The 15,533-nt window shown below is 38.9% G+C and overlaps 1 protein-coding gene across 1 annotated transcript in view; it reads right to left on the bottom strand.

The window, feature by feature from the left end:
* The window catches only part of LOC124171649 (acetylcholine receptor subunit alpha-like), a 501,957-nt gene that overhangs the window by 186,771 nt on the left and 299,653 nt on the right, over positions 1-15,533 (bottom strand). The window contains exon 2 of the mRNA XM_046550909.1: positions 5,864-5,908. Coding sequence (XP_046406865.1) covers positions 5,864-5,890 — 27 coding nt within the window. The 5' untranslated portion in view covers positions 5,891-5,908. The remainder of the gene's footprint in view (positions 1-5,863; positions 5,909-15,533) is intronic.

The raw sequence follows: 15,533 nt of genomic DNA, 5'->3' as shown, positions 1-15,533 counted from the left end.
TGATAGATTGGAGGGTTTGGGGGAGGGGGTTGGTTTGGCCTTGGCTCGGCGTCATCACTCTTTCTCCCCCCCTCCCCACTCTCGTAGGGGTCGCTCGCTCCTCCCCTCCTCCCTCTCCAAGGGTCTCCCAAGAGGGTGGGTACCTTAGGAGGGGAGCCAACCCCCCCCCTCCACCCCGTCAGCCATTTCATCAATCAAAGCGGTGAATAAATCATTTCGTAACCCAACTAATTAGCCAAGGAATCGAGAAAATCAATCACCGCCTTTTGCGTCAATCTGACGACATCCAACCCCCTCCCCCACCCTCTCCTCCTCCATTGCCACCCCCAACACGCTCTATAATGACGGCCCTTACACCCTTGCACCGATAATCCCACCCAACCCCTCCATTTGCTCCCAATTCTTAAATATACCACCTGGCCTCCATTCCTTTTGGATCGTCACGCTGTACCCTTACCACGCTAAAACAATATTTCCTTAGGGATTCAAGGGATTGGGTCAGTCACAACTTTTAATTCATCGTTGAATGCGAATAGTGTTTGAGAAATGAAGCCAAGAAGTTTTTCATCTGTTCCTGAATCCGTCACCCACTTTTCGAGATCATCATCACTTGTCAACAATCCTAGGATTGGTTTGACGCAGCTCTCCACTCAATTCTCCTATCAGCTAATCTTCCCACACCTACGTATTTCTTCTCTTTCACATCCTTCTTTACTCGTTCCATATATTTCGTTCGAGGCCTTCCTTTTCCGTTCTTGCCTCCTACTTGTCCCTCGACGAATGTCTTTCATCAGGCCATCATGTCTCAAGGTGTGGCCTATAAGGTTGTTCCGTCTTCTTATTAAGGTTTTCATGAGGCTTCTCTTCTCACCTACTCTTCTTAGGACTTTCTCGTTACTAACTCGGTCGATCCATTTGATCTTCATCATTCTTCTATAGCACCACATTTCGAAGGCCTGTATCCTTTCTTTCTCCGCTTCGGTCATTGCCCATGCCTCACATCCGTATAGGAGCATACTCCAGATGTAGGTTCTCATAAATTGTATCTTTACTTCCATATTTATGTTTCCCGCTGTAAGCAGGTCTTTCTTTTGGTGGAATGCTCTCTTTGGTGGAATGCACTTTTCGAGATGTTCGAAGCAAAAATCAGCACCCGTAACCCTCTTGCAGATAATTAGATGACGTCAAAAGCTCATGCTGAGCGGGTTGACGCTTCTCCGGCTGTTTTCTTCCGCCCTCTTCCATTGCCAATTATAAAAGATCCAACCTTCCTTCCACGTATTTCACTACCCCCCTCCACACTCCATTTCTTCCCTGTCCTTACACCACCTGACCTTACTTCCTTTTTCAGGGTCTTTGCCGCGCTATAACATTTCCTCAGCGGTTTGACTTGATGAGTACGTTCTTTGATATCAAACATCGCAATTCATTGAACAAGTTCGGTGGAAGACGATAAAAAATGTCTTTTTCATCCCTTTTGTCTTGAGTTAGAATAAAAAACGCGGAAGATGTCACCCACTCTTCATGAGTTGGTGACGTCATAAGAGTTCTGGTTTCGGAGGAATTCGGAGTTTAAGATTTAAATACTCAGGAAACACATCTTTTATATTTATTTATGAACAAATCGTCCGTAGTAACGGCTTCACGAATATGGAACTCTCTCCCAGCCCAAATAAGAAGCAGTACAAACATCAATAGATTTAAACATAGCACATAAGGGTTTCTGAAAAATGCCTCCTTAGCATCAAGTTGAATTTCTTTTGTTTATATTCATGTTTAGCCTAATTATCATTATTTTATTGCTATTTTTATTGACACACATGTGATTAAATGGTTAACTAAATTTAGAATTGTGCTAAATCACAGTGCTGTCCCAATGTTATGGTTTCTCTAAAAAAAATGTTTGTTTGACATAATAATTATCATGACGAATTACCTCCTTAAATCCTTGTAATTAGTCTGTTAAATTTAGGTGCAATTATTTATTTATTTATTTAAAATATTGTTTTGCTGAACTTTTTTCCATGCTTTTGGCGATCTGCACTGGTTGCATTTGTCTGTAATTCTATTTATTTACTTCTTTTCTTCTATTTTTCTACCAATGCTGAAAAATGTAGTAAGCTGTACATTTATTTTCTCATGGGTCCTAGAGCCCACGAAAATAAACGAAATTATTATTATTATTAAGTGGATGGAATGCCAGCTTGGGCGAGTAGGTAAGGATAGAGCGCGGCGCGTTATGGAGCACAGATTGGAGGAGCGCCTGGCATTCCCTCGGGATACCCAGAATGCAATTTGGTGGAGAGTAAAGGAGAAAGAAAGCGTAGAAAAAGGAGGGGAGGGGAAAAAAGTGAATGCAGTGAACGTGCGCCCTCATTCCATGACGAAATTGGTGAGAGTCGCATTCGCTTTCATTCTTCCCCCCCGCTACATTCTTCTCCCCTCCAGGCGGCCCCACATTCGCTGCAATCTCAAACAGACACGGGTGGTAGTTTCTCTCAAAGAAGTAGTCCTGAGGAAGACGCTTCTCTTACTCTATTACTCTTCCCCTTATGCCCGCCAGGATATATCTCCTCGCTCCGGAGGCAGGATTAATCTCGCGAGCAAAAATTAAAAGGCCCAAGCCGAGGCAACTGTCAATTCCATTCGGTGCGCCTATCTTAGCCGTCCTTGATTTCATTCCCGCACTCGGATTACCTAGACGGAGCTATTGCTCCAAATCAAAATCAAAGGAGGAACACAAATGGGTGAAGGACAGATTCGTAAAAAATAAAGTTCTGAATACATTTTTTTGCAGTAATACCTTACAGACAGCCGCAGGTGATTTTTAAGGCCGGTGAAGTCACTTGAATTAGCGAACATAAAGTAGGAGCTATCAGTTAAATAATTAATTTGGATATCTTGTAGATTCAATTGTTGCAATTCAAATTATGTTTGAAATAGCCTGAATACATTTCCTTCTTCGTAAGAACTACTTGTAATTATCTTAAGTTAAAGTATTTCAAATATACATCCAAACTTCAGAGAGCATTAATTACAGATGCGGAAATAAAGGAACTCAATGATACTGACAATTCTCTTTTGATGATTTTATAGCTAATTATGCAGGCCTAAACGGAGCATGCCTTTATATTTAGCCCAATATTTTATTCCCTCATGGGAATTTGTATTGATTAGATTTCTAGAGTAGTAAGAAAATGATTCACAATTTAAGATTTGGCGGGGATATATTGCATTCATACTACTGAAAACTCAAGGGGACTTGATTGTGAAAACTATAAAAGCAATTTATCATTCACTAAAGGTTGGTTTACATGGAGGGAATTTGCCATCCACAACGGATAGCTCAGTTTCTCACACTCAAATCCCTTTTTCGCCAGATTCATAAGGCCTATTGCACTTCACTATGATCATGGATATTCATAACCATCGTCGTTATCTTCCTCCCCTTATCACGCTCTTGCCAAAGATAGGGATGAAAATAAGAGTAATATTGAATAAAAGGGTAATTCGATTTTTTTCCTCGTGGGTAATTATTTTTAATGAAAATTTTGAATCGGAAAATCAATTAATTACTCCGAAGACATGAAATCCTAGTTTTGATTTCATTTGAAATGAAAATATACCCGAAGCCCCTTTTTCGATGGTCTTAGGCAATCATTAACAGGGAGGAAGATAGGTGTTAACTCGCTATGTCCCCGGCTACGAGTGAACCTACATCTTCTTCGGTTAAGCCTCTTGCTATATTACTCTTCCATCCTTTACGATACAGCCCTCAATTGAAAGCCACATGCACATGAAATTCTTGCACATTATAGCCATTATAATTGCTAAACGTCAGATAATATAACCTACTAAACAACGGTCGTTACAATAGCACACCAATCAAATTTTAACTTTCAATCAACTGCGGAAGTAGCTTGTCATATTTCCATCTTCTTTACCACTAAGATGCAATCGTACTGAGTGAAACACTGAATTTATGTGGAATATAATCCACTACATAACTTGGTTCTATCATAAACTAGTAAATATGTCTTGAAACTACAAAAGTCCACATTGAATTTGACGCTGATCGGTTACTTTTTGATAACCTTCTCATTCAGTTTGAAATAAGAATGGTAAGTTCAGTCAAACATAAAAAATGAGCATTATATTGCAATGCATAAAAAGTGGACAAGAAAACAACACAGCCAATTTTCCGATGCCACTATTTCCAAAGAACTCGAAACGAGTTAGTTAGGATATCAGTCACGGTTGTCCTGCTGCCTTGATGGGTGCAATGGATGAGAATGGGACGATGAAACAAGGGAAACCTCGGAAGTATCAACTGTCAGGCTAATACTCCCTCCTAATCACTCACCCTAACGACAAAAGGACGCGAAAGAAATAAACCAGACGAGACATTCGGAAGTATTTCGGGGACATGGGTAGTAAGACGGCAACGTTAGGGGTTTTATGCAATGGAATCCGTTATCAAAACATCACAAGGCTTTGCCGGAAATTGAACCCAGATCTCTATACTGCCGGTTTAGTTTACCGCCAACTACACCATTTAGGCATCTTCTCCTAAACGAATTTCAGGCTGGGTTAAACAAACGAGGCGATGACTTCTCAGGTGCACACTGTGTATATGATCTCCAGACTTACCAAGCCACTGTCGGTGAGAAAAACTTACCAATGCGCTTATCAACGATGGATACGTTACATTCAGTGCTCATTAATTATTAAGGCGATTACAGTACATTAAAGGGACAATAATAAGCATATAAATCTATTCAAATTATATGAGAACCGTAGGAACAAAATATGCAGGATTTGGAGTCATAAATGAATATTTGATTTGTTAAGGTAGAAATCCATGGTCAAAACTGATTGTATAGATTTACACTTAAATATTAATAAATTATTGTGAGATTGTTACGAAAACGTTTCCAAATGAAGAGCTAAACAATATTACGAAAATTAAACCTCTTAAAACCGTGAAAATCCCACAAAAATTAGAGATACCGTTATAAAAAATGCATCGTATTTCAATAGTGTTTACTTTTCCTGCAATACAAGTGAGAGCAATGATAAGGATATAATCTCCTGGAATATAACCCACTACGCAACGCACGAAAAAAATCAGCCTCACTCGGTATCAAACCCGAGAAGTTTTTATCGATAGGATTAGCAGCGAAAATTTACGATCTTTTATCACGAAATAACAGCTTACTAATCAATTTTGACTCATCTAAGGTAGTAGTTAGTCATTTTTTAACTGATTTACAGCTGACGATGTGCTCATGCTGAATAAACCACTTAGTCATAATCAGTGACAACTTACCTGGATTTCATAGACCATTTTAAATTATATTAGAAGTTTTCTTTAAGGAAGGAAATATATTTTCTCATTCATCAGCTCAGACCATCCATAAAGTTACATTAGACCATTACAGCGAATGTAATTAGGCTGAAGTGTAGGCGATTAAACCCACACCGCTCCTCAAACTAACTCATAACGCAAGATATCTTTTTCGAGAGAATACTTCACCAACTCGGAGAACTAACTTAATGAGATGATATATACAAAAGACTAACTTAGGAGTCGTGTAATTATGGGTAGGAGATAATAAATTTTCGGATGGAGTGATATCCAACCGTAGCTAATCGCGACGGATTGAAGCAAAATGTTCCCTTTTTGCAACAATTTTTAAAAGAACCTTAAATGAATATTTTGGTAGATTTCAACCCACTTGATATTGCTGGAAAGTTTAATTATTCACACTGCAATTTTGCGTTCTACTCGAAAGGACTGAACTTCTTAAGAGTACACAAAATATTGAATTGAATCGAATTAAAAAAATTCTTAGTTTCTTACCTGTTCCACCCAGAGATTGGTTGTCATTATCTGATTTTTCAGGTTCTGAAAAGAAAAAGAATAAGTAAATTAGTCGGCGAAGCAAATACGTAGCATTCAATATACTGCACATGAACTTATTTGCATCCTTATCCCTTACATATCCTAACTTTACTAATATATTTCCTCAATATTTATGTTTTGGTGTTAATTAAATAAAATGATATAATGGCTGGCGCACATCGAAAAACGTACTGCCAGGGCAAAGAGTTTTATTAAATTACCTTATTCTTGGGTTACTATGACCCTAGAGTATTTCTTACGCCCATGATATCAGAGACGGGATTGAAAATTTAATTTTGAATGATTTCATAAAAAAATAACAAAAAAGGCCTTACATCGTTTGTATTGACTTGTAATCCATTAGTGGCTGATATCTGTTGTTAAATCATCGATGGAAGGGTATGCATTTTTTACTTCTCAAACCTCAAGCCAAAAAGAATGTTTATTACACTTAGAAAGTTTGTTGCTTACATTTTTTAAACACAGGAATTAATGATTCCTGAAAATGCTAGCAAAAAAACGTCGAAATAATTCTTCAAGGGTAACAAGAAAGAGTCCAAAAAGCTGGAAAAGAAGAAGTGGTTGATAGTTCCTCCATAAGTTTCAAACGATGGAGGATTAACTAGACTGCGATAAAATGTACGATTTCCCTGAGAGCACGTTGCGGAGAGTATAAAGGTGTATGGGAATGAATGAAGTCACTCTCTTAACGGGCACTCTCAACATACATCGACAAAATGGAGCTATCAAGAGCACTCGCGGAGTAATATAACGGATCAACGGACTCTAGTGCACTCGATAAAACCGCTCCAATAGTTGAAGATCTCTTTCCGCTTTCCTCTCGACTGACCGAATTCTATCGTCTCTCAATCGCAGTGCAGGAGGGAGCGGAGGTCTGTTTGGACGGCCCCGGAAGAGGGAGCCACCAAAGATGAATGGGGGAGAGCGCAACACACGACGGCCGCGCCTCCAGTGCGAGGAAAAAGAACTACCCACTTAGCAACTGAGAAGATTTAAAAACGCTCCCCCGTGAAGGAGCGCAGCGATGCCTATGATTGTATTGAATATTTTTATTATGCTCTAAGTAAAATCTATGAGAGCAAAAAATAGAAAACACGGGAAATGTTCTACTCTTAATAAAAAGCACTTTCACAAAAATAAGGCATTATGGAGATTATTGCTCGGCTAACAAGTAGTAGATATTTATACAAAAAATGTAAAATATTTAATACTAATAACACAAAAATATAAGTTTTAACTTAGACAGTAATGAACACACACACATACATATACACATTTATGTAGAGAGTTTTGATAACATCACAACTTTAAGATGATGACTCTAATGAGTTGAGGAGACTGAATTAAACCCCAGACTTCAAATAGGAGTATAGCCTTCTTTTAAACGACTGATGTGATTGTGACGCCTTCATATTTGGCGGAAGAGAGTTCCAGAATCTAGACGCAGTTGGATGAAAAGATTTGAAATATATATTGGTGCAGGCTTAAGGAATTTGAAGGTCAGAAACAAATTGTATGCGATATTTCTCGTACAGGCAGCCATTTAAAAAAAAATTCTCGCTCACCAATGTCATAGTGTGATACAAATTTCTCTGAAATATCCGTATGTATAACAATTCAATGTAAAAAATATAGCAATGCTAGGACATCTATCAATGAAAGTCGAATCACTTATTTGAAAAAAAAAATGTAAGGGCTCACATCACAGGACTGCCGTGAATGATATTCCCAGGCTTCCTAACAATTCCATTTTCAATTTCCCTAAATTTTCCCTGATATGCAACCATAATTTTTAAAAGTTCCTTGACTTTTTATCGAAATGAAAGCAGTCGCGTTTAGGGATTTGATTGCTCAATGCTGCAAAAAAGTCAATATCACTGGGAATAGATAAAAAATTCAATAGTAAATGTAAAGCAGAGTTACTGGATGGCTAACCAAAGTATCCTCCAATACATTAGCTATATAATACGCACGTTTGGAGCACGAAAAGCATCACAAAACAAAATAATTTTACGTGAATTGCAACAATGACGCCTATTTGAGCCAATGGGAAGGAAAAGATATTATTTAATCCAATTTTCTGTTACTTTATTCATCCTTACTACCAAAAGAAGGCACTAATAAATATTTCTAGTATGGTTAAATTCTAACCTTAAAATGGATGACAAAAACAGTGAGACAGAGTGGGAAAGAAAATTCATCACCCAGTACAATGGAGCTGGCTGATTAAAAGAGAAAATGCAGCATCGAAATTGCAAAGAAAGATATTCACATGAAAAGGAGAACAGAATTAACATATAAATGGGATGACTGATGAAAAACTCGTTTGAATTGTAAGAGACGAAGAGCTCTCGCAGAGTTGAAGACGTGGGCCGACATAAAAAAGACAGAATGATAACCTTGGCTCTGGATGAATGGATTCGATAGCGAAGGGAAGGGTTTTTCGGAGAGGAGGAGAAATCAGAAAAGAGAAATTCATTCGACCCTTCTGTTTGCACGGACCCAATAAGAATGAGACTTGAATAAGAATTAGGCTAAATTCCTTATTAGGGCGATGGTTTATGTACATAATACGTTTCCATGGCAAGGATATGAGATGACCGATTTCCATAAAGATATCAATCCGTGAAACGAAATCCAGCTGTTACGCCATCATCAAGTACGCTGAAATTAGTGAAAAAGAGTCGTCTTATTTCCTTGATATTAGGATGAATTTCAAGCACATCTCAGTGGGATGTCCCACCTACAGGAGTTACTTTTATACCACGTTTTATCCACTAAATTTCCACACTCAAATTACTACGACCAGTTTTTGTATGCAGATGTTGCTTGCATTTTGTTTTTTTTTATTTTGATGACTCTATTTTCTGACATTCTTCTATTCATTTCTGGATGTTTAGTAGAGGCCCTTTCAATAATTTGGCAATTTGGTTTCAGATTGAAAGATGATGCCATTTTGCAAATATCTAAGGAGTCAAACCTCAGTAGTTGCAATGCTGGAAAATAATTCTCTTAACAGAAAACTCATTATTAATGGTTGAAAATTTTACTTTTTAAAAGTACGGAAGCACAATCCTTAGTTACCTTAAAAAGTAATGGCTCAAGGGAATTCCCAGGCTGACCGTGATATAGTGTTTTATGGGGATTTACAGAACTACTGCGCCAGGTCTTGGAAGAGCCACCTTAATAGGAGCATGGTGGGGATTGTTACAACACCACCCGTTTACAATAAAAAGAAGGTGCGCGCTGAAGTCATATGTTGTTGTCCCACCAAATATTCAATCAAGTTCTTCATTGTCCCAGGATAAAAATACTACGCTTATCCTTTCAGCATAATTTTCTCAACAAACTGACTCAAACTCTCACATTTTCTCGCTGTCAGGCCGATAAATATATTGAGATTCTAAGATGACATTCACCGAGTCGCTCTGAAAGATAACTGTTCTTAAAAGCTCATGCAATATATGTGATGCTACGGAAGATTGATGAAGGTAATCGACCGAGCTAGTAATCACAAAGTCCAAAGAGGAATGGGAGAAGAGATAAATGCGCAAAAAAATTAAAAATGCAGGTTGAAACTTCATCACACCGACTATGAAGATGATAGCTTTATTTAGGCAACAACGAAATGGCAAACAAACACGAAAGATAGGCAAACCGAGGCATGCGAAAGATAGGCGAAAAAGAAACACGTAAACATGGGAAGGTTAACTGACTCGACATCAGCGTTGAACGAATCTCTGAAAGTTACGCGCTAGCATCGGTTGTTGCGTCGCAAAAAGCCATTCCAATTGCATTAAGCACCCGGCCCTTAGGAACGGCATAGATTTCTAGGCATTTATGCTTGTTCTTTCTTCGCTTCAAGTTAGCCACCGGTAAATTTAGCTAACCATACGAATTTGATGCTATCAGAGTGTTAGATGCGAATTCATTCCCTACCTAAAGTCTGACCTAACCTACTCTTAAAGTCTGCCTACTTAAGTTAGCGACCGTTATTAGAAACCAGATTAATTCCCTGTGGATCTATTCCTCATTTTTGTCACAAAAGGCTAGCTACTCACAACAGCTAATACTAGTTCGCCTTTAGAAGGTATTGCTAATATAGTTGCGTCATACATTAACTTCTTCGCTAACTTAGGTTAGCGATGGCTTATAAAAACCTGATAATACTCCAAGACATAGAAGATTTAATAAAAAATAAGACGAACCCAAATTGGTCAAATACTTTCTATAAAAAAGAATTAAACAAGAGCCGCAGAACTGGAGAAAAAAAGTAATTATCACTTTAGTCTCGTCACCCATCTTTCGTAAAAGCAAACGAATTTCGTGGCTCTCCGCAGGGGGATGTTATCCCCTCCCACCCCTACATTATCCGTATTCACTCCCTCCCCTCAACTTCCCCTCCACCCCACCCCCTCACACCACATCACTCACTTGACGAATTGCCCCCCATCTGAATAATGAATTGCATCCAGGGAATAAGTTTCCATTAGTTAAAATGAAAATCAAGGCGGTTATCAATTTCACCCCATCGGTTCTCAAGGTACAAGACATGGATGGAGTGGAGGAGGTACTCCTGGGCGACGGTTCATATTCTCGATGGAAGAGGAGAGTTGAAAAAAGGAACACGCTACACAGGCACATTTTCCATTTCACAAAACGTTCCTGCATTTCGCTCCGAATATCTCCAGTTGATTCGGGAAGCCATATGTACGAGGAAGGGAGCATCATTGACCTTACGATATATCAGACAGTATCTCAGGAAGTTTCTCAGGAGAGTTGACTGTGGGAAGAATTCTTTCTGGAAAGATTCTTCTTCCCGTAGGAAGACTGTATGAAGAATTCTTGGTAGAAAACCCGAAAACTCTCCCTATACTTTGGTCGTAGTGGCCGGTCATAAAAACGATTATTATTAAGTATTGCTGGAAAGAATTCTTCCTGTAGGAAGATTGTATGAAGAATTCTTGGTAAAAAACCCGAAAACTCTGCCAACACTTTTGACGTAGTCGGTGGTAATAATAACAATTATTAAAAAGCATTGCTGGAAAGAATTCTTCCCGTAGGAAGATTGTATGAAGAATTCTTGGTAGAAAACCCGAAAACTCTGCCAACACTTTTGACGTAGTCGGTGGTAATAATAACAATTATTAAAAAGCATTGCTGGAAAGAATTCTTCCCGTAGGAAGATTGTATGAAGAATTCTTGGTAGAAAACCCGAAAACTCTGCCTATACTTTTCACGTAGTCGGCCGATCATTATAACAATTATTAAAAAGTATATAAAACATATGAATATTTGAAAAAAAAAAATCTTGAACAAGGCAACAGGAAAGAAGAAATGTTGGTTAAGGTCTGGCGAAAACTGGCATGGAATCAGCAAATATAGTTTGGATTAGTATTTTCATGAAATATTTCGCCAACTGGGAATTGTGCCTTATAAATAAGTTCGCTTGGGATTATGTGCACACCCATTTATTTTAAAGCGATTGAGCAAAATTTCCTGCGTGGCGGAAAGAACATAGAAATTTTACTGCTCCAGAGTATTCCGGAAATATCATTTTTATACTGCAACGAAGAATCAGTTTTAATCAGAGAATGGGCTAAAAGCAAAAAAAAACCTTGCATCTTCAATTTCCACTGTCAATGATGTCATTGAATGGTAAAAACCTCCATCGTGTTTTATTTCCCTCAGAACTGCCACTTTCTATATTCTGAAGGTAAATACGAAGTAAAAAAGTTCAAAATCGAGTACAAAATCACATTTCAATGCATCTATTTATATAGGAGGCCACACTGGAACAATTTGTACATTGTATAACCCTCAGGTAAGTATCGTGAAGGAAGATTTTTTTCCAATCGAAGTTATTGTGACGTTATATTATCGAGACAAGAAAATACGAGAAAGTGTTGCTTGCGTACGTCACAGCTAAGCTTAAAATGAGCAAAAAACAGTGAATATTTTTACACAAGCTAAATTTTATTTTAAGGATGCCAGGTATACATTCCATGAATAACCTTTTAGCGTAAAAATTGCAAAAATTTTAATTCGGAAGAATAATCATACGAATGCTGCCACCCACGTGTAAAAATATCATAAAAAGCAAAATCTACTGACATAAACGCCTCTACACATGCTAGTATGCACTACTCTGAATATATACATATATATGTATGTTATAAAGTGTTGTAATTGGAATAATCTAAAATGTTATCCATTCGTTTGTGACTGTTATGAAGAAGAAGCGGAAGCTTATACTGTTCCTATCCTTCACCCAGAGCTATCCAGAGTATTAGGTTCTCTGTAGAAAATTTGTATGGTCATAATCGGAATATTTTTTTACGTCATTCATGAAGAGAAATACTTTGAACGAATTGGAATCGTCCTATCTGAAAAAAAACTTTGATTTGTTTGAAACCACTCTTTGGTATTAGGCCCTTGAAGCCCATTTAGAATGGCAACGCGAGAGAAAATGGGTTTCATAGAAGCCACTATGCAAATGTTAACCTCACACCTGCATTAGGACAGCGTTTGGCGGTAAATGTGGCAGATGAGGGGACAACTCAACGCCTGCGGTTCGATTCCCGTTCCAGGAGAATTATTTCCAATGGTAAGCGTCGCGGCAAGTCCGCAGAAAAGACTATCCGCTAAATGACACTCATTCAGTGGTTCAACCCATAAGTTGGCTCGGATAGGTGAGGGTAGAGCTCACACCAGACTTAGCCACAGCCATACCTAGACTTCAATGGGGAAATATGGCTTCAAATCCCGGATAGACCAAATGACTTTTTTATGTCGAATTTCATTCTTGGTGCACGTATAAAATTCAAAATTCACAGCGCAAAACTTTGAAGACGGTTCGAATCAGCTATTCTCGCATTACACATAAATATACATGGAAATGAGTGAAATAAGTTAGGTATCTCTACACCGGTGGAAAAATTTTATTTTTTTATTTTCCGGGAAATCCTTTGATAAAATTCAACCCAAAAACTTGAGAGGAAAAAACCCGAAGTGCCCACGCCATCACAATCGAATGCAGCGAGAAATACATCTTCGTCGTCAGCAACCGATGTTACCGTTCATATCGTTCATCTATCTCTCCGAATTTTATCCAATTTTTAATGCTCCTTCAAGAAGAAGAATTTTGTACTCATTCATTTTTCGCTCGAGGCACGGCGATAAATATTAATCAACGTCTACGGCACTGAACAAAAAAATCGGGACCGCCCCGAGCGATGGCCTTTTTGAATTGATGAGTTGGAAAGAAGGCTAGTTTCACAAATTACAAACGGATGGATTTTGAATGCGTATTTAAAAGCCACAAAAAACACCCTGGGGAGCAAGGCTGCTCGAAGGAAAAGGTCGGAATGAGAGGGCAATGCTAAAGAATTCGCCTCGACTGACAGCTGGAAGGGCACACACTGCGAAAAGGAACTTTTTTTTACCAGCCGAAAGTCGCACTTGGTATTATTTTTCTTTCAATTTTTTTCCGCAATGCCTTCCCAAAAATGGAGATAAGGCAACAAACTGGCGCATTTGGAGAGCAAAGGGGATTGTAGCCAATCAATCAATCAATCAATCCATTCGACGTAAGACGTTGCGCATATAAATAAAATAGGAAGAAAAATACTCGGTGGTGTTCACATTTTACTCGAATGTTAGGTTTTAGTAAAAATTGAATTAATACAAGATATATACGTCCAAATTTCAATTGTAATTGGGGAGGGTTATGTTCCAAAAATTGATATTTCGATTGGAAAAGGAAGTCATCTCCGGGGAAGAGAAGAAATTGGGTCGTTCACCAATTTTATTTCGTAGCTGATTAAGAATAAAATATTATGAGACCCGAATTTATCCTTCTTTTGATCCGTCTCCTTCTCCTCGATCTAACCGAGGAAAGAGTTGACGGCCCAGCCGACGGTCCTTATGCAGACAAGGTAATGACATAACGAACTCATGCCGAGCGGGTCACCTCGTCTTCGTTATTCCTGGGCCCTGCGCATCGATCTCGCGTGGTTCATTGCTATTTACGCTATCATCAACGATTACTTTCCTCAAAGAAATTTCGTACCTGGCCAAGTAAAGGAGTCAGGTCTCCTATGACGTCAATAACTTCTGAAAACAGAGTGAAAGGTCGTTACGATAGTGTTGTTAGTGTAACTGACCTCTAAGATAAACTCGGATGGGAATCTCTGCCAGACCGTAGATTTAAAAGTAGACTAAACCTTTATGTAAATTTAAGAGCAGTGTCTTTTCTAACGAAGTTAACCATATCTTACGGACGCCAACATACTACGGAAGATCAGATCATATGAATAAAATAAGAGAGATAGATTGTAAAACAGACAGGTTCAGAATGTCTTTTTTTCCACGATCAATAAGAGATTATAACGGCAGCGATAAATTCATAAATAGATTGCATGACTTGTAGTGTAGTTTCTTAATTTTATTATCACCCCCTGCCAAACACCCTAGAGGTGGCTCGCAGGGTATTGTGTAGATTTAGATGCTACATATGGAGCATGTTTCTCTATGGAAGCGAGGTTTGGACATTGATAGCAGCAGAGAATTCAAGAGTGGAAGCATTAAAAATGTGGTGTTACCGAAGAATCATGAAGATAAAATGGGTTGACCGATTGAAGTAATGATGGCTAAGACTAAGAAGAGTGAGAGAATAGAGAAGTCGTAAGGAAAAACCATGAAAAGAATACGGGACAACTTAGTTGGCCACATTATAGGACATGATGGCCTAATGATGCGGCCAATGTACAATCGTGGGAGGACAGATTGAAAGGAAGGAGGGCAAGGCAAGGCCCTGAATGAGTTACATGGGCAAGGCTTAGAGTGATTTTTCAATCTAACTAACCGTAAATAAGCATTTGAATTAACTACCTTTCAGCACATTCCATGAAAAGTAATAGCAAATGGATGCAGTGGTTAAATCACGAAATTAAAATGTGTTATGCCACTAATTATGCAGCCACAATCCCGCTAAAAAAGGAAACTTCGCCTTAGAAGCAGCGCTTAAGCGCAATTTTCTTCTTTTGCATAAATTCTTGCACCTAACGGAATAGCTTACGTGAACTACTGCTCGGGGAAGCTTTTGAATGGGTATCAAGTTTACAGCCTAGTAACAGTGTTGGCTGAAGAAATAGCAAAGGCTGAAGCATGACCAATTAGCCCCGAACCTATGACGAGATAACGCGGTCTTTTACACCAAAGCAGGCTACGTACAGAGCAAGGTCAAGATCAAAGATTACCCACAAGGTTCAGGACATGCCATCAACGTGAACCGGTCGGAAAGGGGGAAAATTGCCCCCGGGGTGGCCTCAGAGGAGTGCAGGATAGAGGCAGGCAATCGCACGGGGGAAAAGCGGACGGGGAACGAATCGAGAGGAATTTGCAATAACAGCAGAGCAGCTCTGTAGCCCTCTGTAGCCATCTCATCCCCGTTGGAAGCAAACCCCCCTCAGCGTCCAAGAGTTCCTTGCGTATCCTCCGTGATGCTGAGGTAACACACGAATTTCGATTGTTGCCTACTTGAAATTTGTAGGCTTGTTTCGTAAAGGCATTCATGGGGATGGTCTAATACGTTCCTACCTAATTT

Source organism: Ischnura elegans, chromosome 1 (genome assembly GCF_921293095.1).
Source record: "Ischnura elegans chromosome 1, ioIscEleg1.1, whole genome shotgun sequence".
NCBI lineage: Eukaryota > Metazoa > Arthropoda > Insecta > Odonata > Coenagrionidae > Ischnura > Ischnura elegans.
This window is presented reverse-complemented; position numbering and strand designations above follow the sequence as displayed.